Source organism: Myotis brandtii, unplaced genomic scaffold (assembly GCF_000412655.1).
Source record: "Myotis brandtii unplaced genomic scaffold, ASM41265v1 scaffold1026, whole genome shotgun sequence".
Lineage (NCBI taxonomy): Eukaryota > Metazoa > Chordata > Mammalia > Chiroptera > Vespertilionidae > Myotis > Myotis brandtii.
Window position 1 is genome coordinate 818,344 of NW_005353435.1, and position 3,282 is coordinate 821,625.

Below are 3,282 nucleotides of genomic sequence, written 5' to 3' on the forward strand. Positions count from 1 at the left end.
GCCACCCGCCGTGGCCCCGCGGCTGTCCAGGCACAGGTTGCTGCCCACGTGCCGCAGCTTGGAGTTGCCCTCGATCTGCTCCCATTTCTGCAAAAGACAGGAGAGCGCCTCACCGTGAGCCTGGAAGGACAGGGGCACAGGCTGCCCGGCCCGCGTGGCTCAGTGGCTGAGCCTCGGGCCTGTGAACCAGGAGGTCACGGTGTGATTCCCAGCCAAGGGCACAAGCCCGGGTTGCGGGCTCGATCCCCAGTGGGGGGGGCGTGCAGGAGGCAGCCGGTCCATGATTCTTTCTCATCACTGAGTTTCTATCTCTCTCTCCCTCTCCCTTTCGCTCTGCGATCAGTAAGTGTATTTATATATATTTATAAGTTAACAGGGTGTTAATTAAAAACACGCACGATTCTCTCTCATCATTGAGTTTCTATCTCTCTCTCCCTCTCCCTTCCGCTCTGCGATCAGTAAGTGTATTTATATATATTTATAAGTTAACAGGGTGTTAATTAAAAACACGCACGCACAAGCAGACTCATTTCCAGGGTCCTAGGGCTGCGTCAAAACCAACCAACACACGCTTTTGGTTTCTGGACATAAAGGAGGGGAATTGGCAGGCGTCTCAAGAAGCAGCAGCCGCAGGGCCAGCGAGGGCCCCGGGGAGAAACCCAGGGCCAGGCTGGTTTGTACCTCAAAATTCTTTTCTGGCCCCCCCAGGGCCACTCCTCCCGCCCCTTCCTGTCTCCTCACCCCGTCCAAGCCCCAGTGCTTTCCTGGAGGGAAATCCATTCACCAGGAGGCTTGTCTGGTATTTCACCCCAAAAAGGAGCCGCAGGGGCTCAGTCCTGCCCCTGCTGTGGGGAGGCAGCCCTGCCCGGGGGCGTAGCCTGGGCACTTCCGGGCTCCCACTTAGGGACCTCGCTCAGGTGAGCCAGAGGCACTGCGTCAGGTCAACTACCAGGAAATGCCTTTGTGGACAGAGCGTCAAGTTGAGGAACCTGTTTCTATGTTGTGTGTGAGCTCCTAGGTGGGTGTGCGAACCTGGACTCAGAGTCCCCATTGTTCTGCATGGCAGGGACCAAACGATTCTGTTGGGTTCTGAATGTCCTACTTGTAAAGTACAGACACTAAAATGCTTGTAATGTGTCCTACTTATGTGTGTGTACACACACACACACACACCTAACACCAAACTACCAACCAAACTCACCAACCAAGCTCAACCAACCTACCAACTGAATTCACCAACCAAACTCAACCAGCCAACCTACCAACTGAACTCAACCAGCCAACCAAACTCAACCAACCTACCAAACTCAACCAACTAACCTAACTCAACTAACCTACCAACTGAATGAACTCAACCAACCAACCAAAGTCAACCTACCAACTGAACTCAACCAACCAACCAAACTCAATGACCAATCAATCCCTCACCCAACCAGCCAAACTCAACCCATTAATCCACCTACCAGGCCAGAAAACCAAGCCCAGAACCAGCCTGAATGAAATCTCACCCTGTTGTTTATCCCCACGTCAAAATCTCTAATGCTTGTTCTTAAAGAAAAAGAAAAAGGAACCGGTTTTTCCCCCAGCTCTCCCTCATGGACGTGCTCTGTGATGTAGCCGCCAGCGCTCCTTCCCGGAAGTCCTTGTGCAAACCCTTTCGATAGCGTGGAAGGAAGTTTCCGTCCTCCTGCCTCCCTTTCCCCTCGGACTGCAAATGTGCTCACCATACGAACACACAGACGTGTCTGGAAACCAAATACTCCAACTGGCAAGACCGTGCGGCGCTGAGATACAAATAGCTCTTCTCCAAGGGCAAATGGGTAAGGCCTGGAGGGGGGCGGGAGGGGGGCAGAGCAACGAAGAGCCCAGCGCCCCAGGACTGGCCCTGCCACACGACCCGCGACCCTGAAATTCAGGGCGATCAGATGAGCTGGGGAGGTGACTGCTGCCTGTCCATTGCCCCCTCACTCTGGTTCCCTCTCGGCTGTCACCGCGCCCGCCCCCAGCTGTTCTCTCCATTGTCGTGGAAAGTGTGTGCCCGGCTGCTCGCATCCACGCGTCCCCCTGAGTGGCCAGCAATCAGCTGGACAGAGAATGTGGATGAATGAAGTCTGATTCCTTTCTCTGCAAGGGCTCCCTGTCCCGTGTCGAAGAGGCTGCTAAACGGAGGCCTTAGAAAGCCGACCAGCCCCCCCGCTGTCTCCGAAGGCCGTCTCATCAGCTCGGACCCTCCGTCTGGGAGGACGGGCGGGGGTGGGGGGGGCAAACTTCTGAGACATCGAGGCCCGACCGAAACGTCGTCAGGAACCTCACGTTCTCACGAGGAGCACCCCCCTCTAACGGGCTGAGCGGCGTAACAGGTCCTCACACGCATCCAGAAAAGCCGACTGCTGGCAGGCCTCTCCCATCCCCTGGCGCGAGCCTTTTAGGGGTGTCCGTGAAGGCTCCCGGGAACTGGGGTCCCGGCAGGAGCACCTGTCAACCCTTGCAATAAAGCAAGCCCTTCGGAAAGGTAACGCCTCCATAGACTAAGCAGCCACTTGGCTTTTAAAAAGGGTTGGAGACCTACTCCTGCCAGCCCGGCCTGCCCTGTCCCTCCTGTGGGATTCCCGGGGGCCCGGGGACAGTGGCCTCTGTTTCACAGTCGTTCCACGCCCCCCAGCCCGGCCCGCCCTGTCCCTCCTGCAGGATTCCCGGGGGCCCGGGGCCCGGGGACAGTGGCCTCTGTTTCACAGTCGTTCTTCCTCCCCACACAGGTACCAGCCAGTCAGAAGCCGCCTCATCGACAGGGACGAGTCACAGGCACTGCCGGCCGTAAACAAACGTCCAGGTGCCACACACAGGACGGGGCACAGCGCCACAGAGAAGCTCCCGAGAGGGACCACCGGCAGCCCCCCTCCCCAGCAGGCCCCCCAAGAGGCGGAAACAACAGGCAGGCATCGCGGGCCCTCCCCCTGCCCAGCCCAGAGCCGGGCTCAGCAACCTTCGCAGGAGCGGCCTCACTCGCACGCACGGCCCTGCCTCGTCAGCCTTGAGGGCGAGGCCCACACGGGAACAGACGGAGAGGACATGGGAAGACGGGGCCCAGGACAGTGACCGCACGGCAGGAGCAGATGATGGGGGGACGGAAGGGGGGACAGAGGGTGCTGCCCGGGGCGGGTGCTGGTGGGAGACCCACCAGCCTTCAAGCGCCCACACCCACCGCTCCCCGACATCGGGATCCACACCCGCCCAGCACAGACCTACTGCGTGCCCCCCACCCCCCCTCCTCCATGCCAGGCA

General features: G+C 58.8%; 1 protein-coding gene across 1 annotated transcript in view; it reads right to left on the reverse strand.

Annotated features, from left to right (window-relative positions):
* The window catches only part of GALNT2 (polypeptide N-acetylgalactosaminyltransferase 2), a 49,724-nt gene that overhangs the window by 3,091 nt on the left and 43,351 nt on the right, over positions 1 to 3,282 (reverse strand). Inside the window, exons 16-17 of the mRNA XM_014535979.1 lie at positions 563 to 581; positions 6 to 158 (exon numbers count right to left, since the gene is read on the reverse strand). Coding sequence (XP_014391465.1) covers positions 6 to 158; positions 563 to 581 — 172 coding nt within the window. The remainder of the gene's footprint in view (positions 1 to 5; positions 159 to 562; positions 582 to 3,282) is intronic.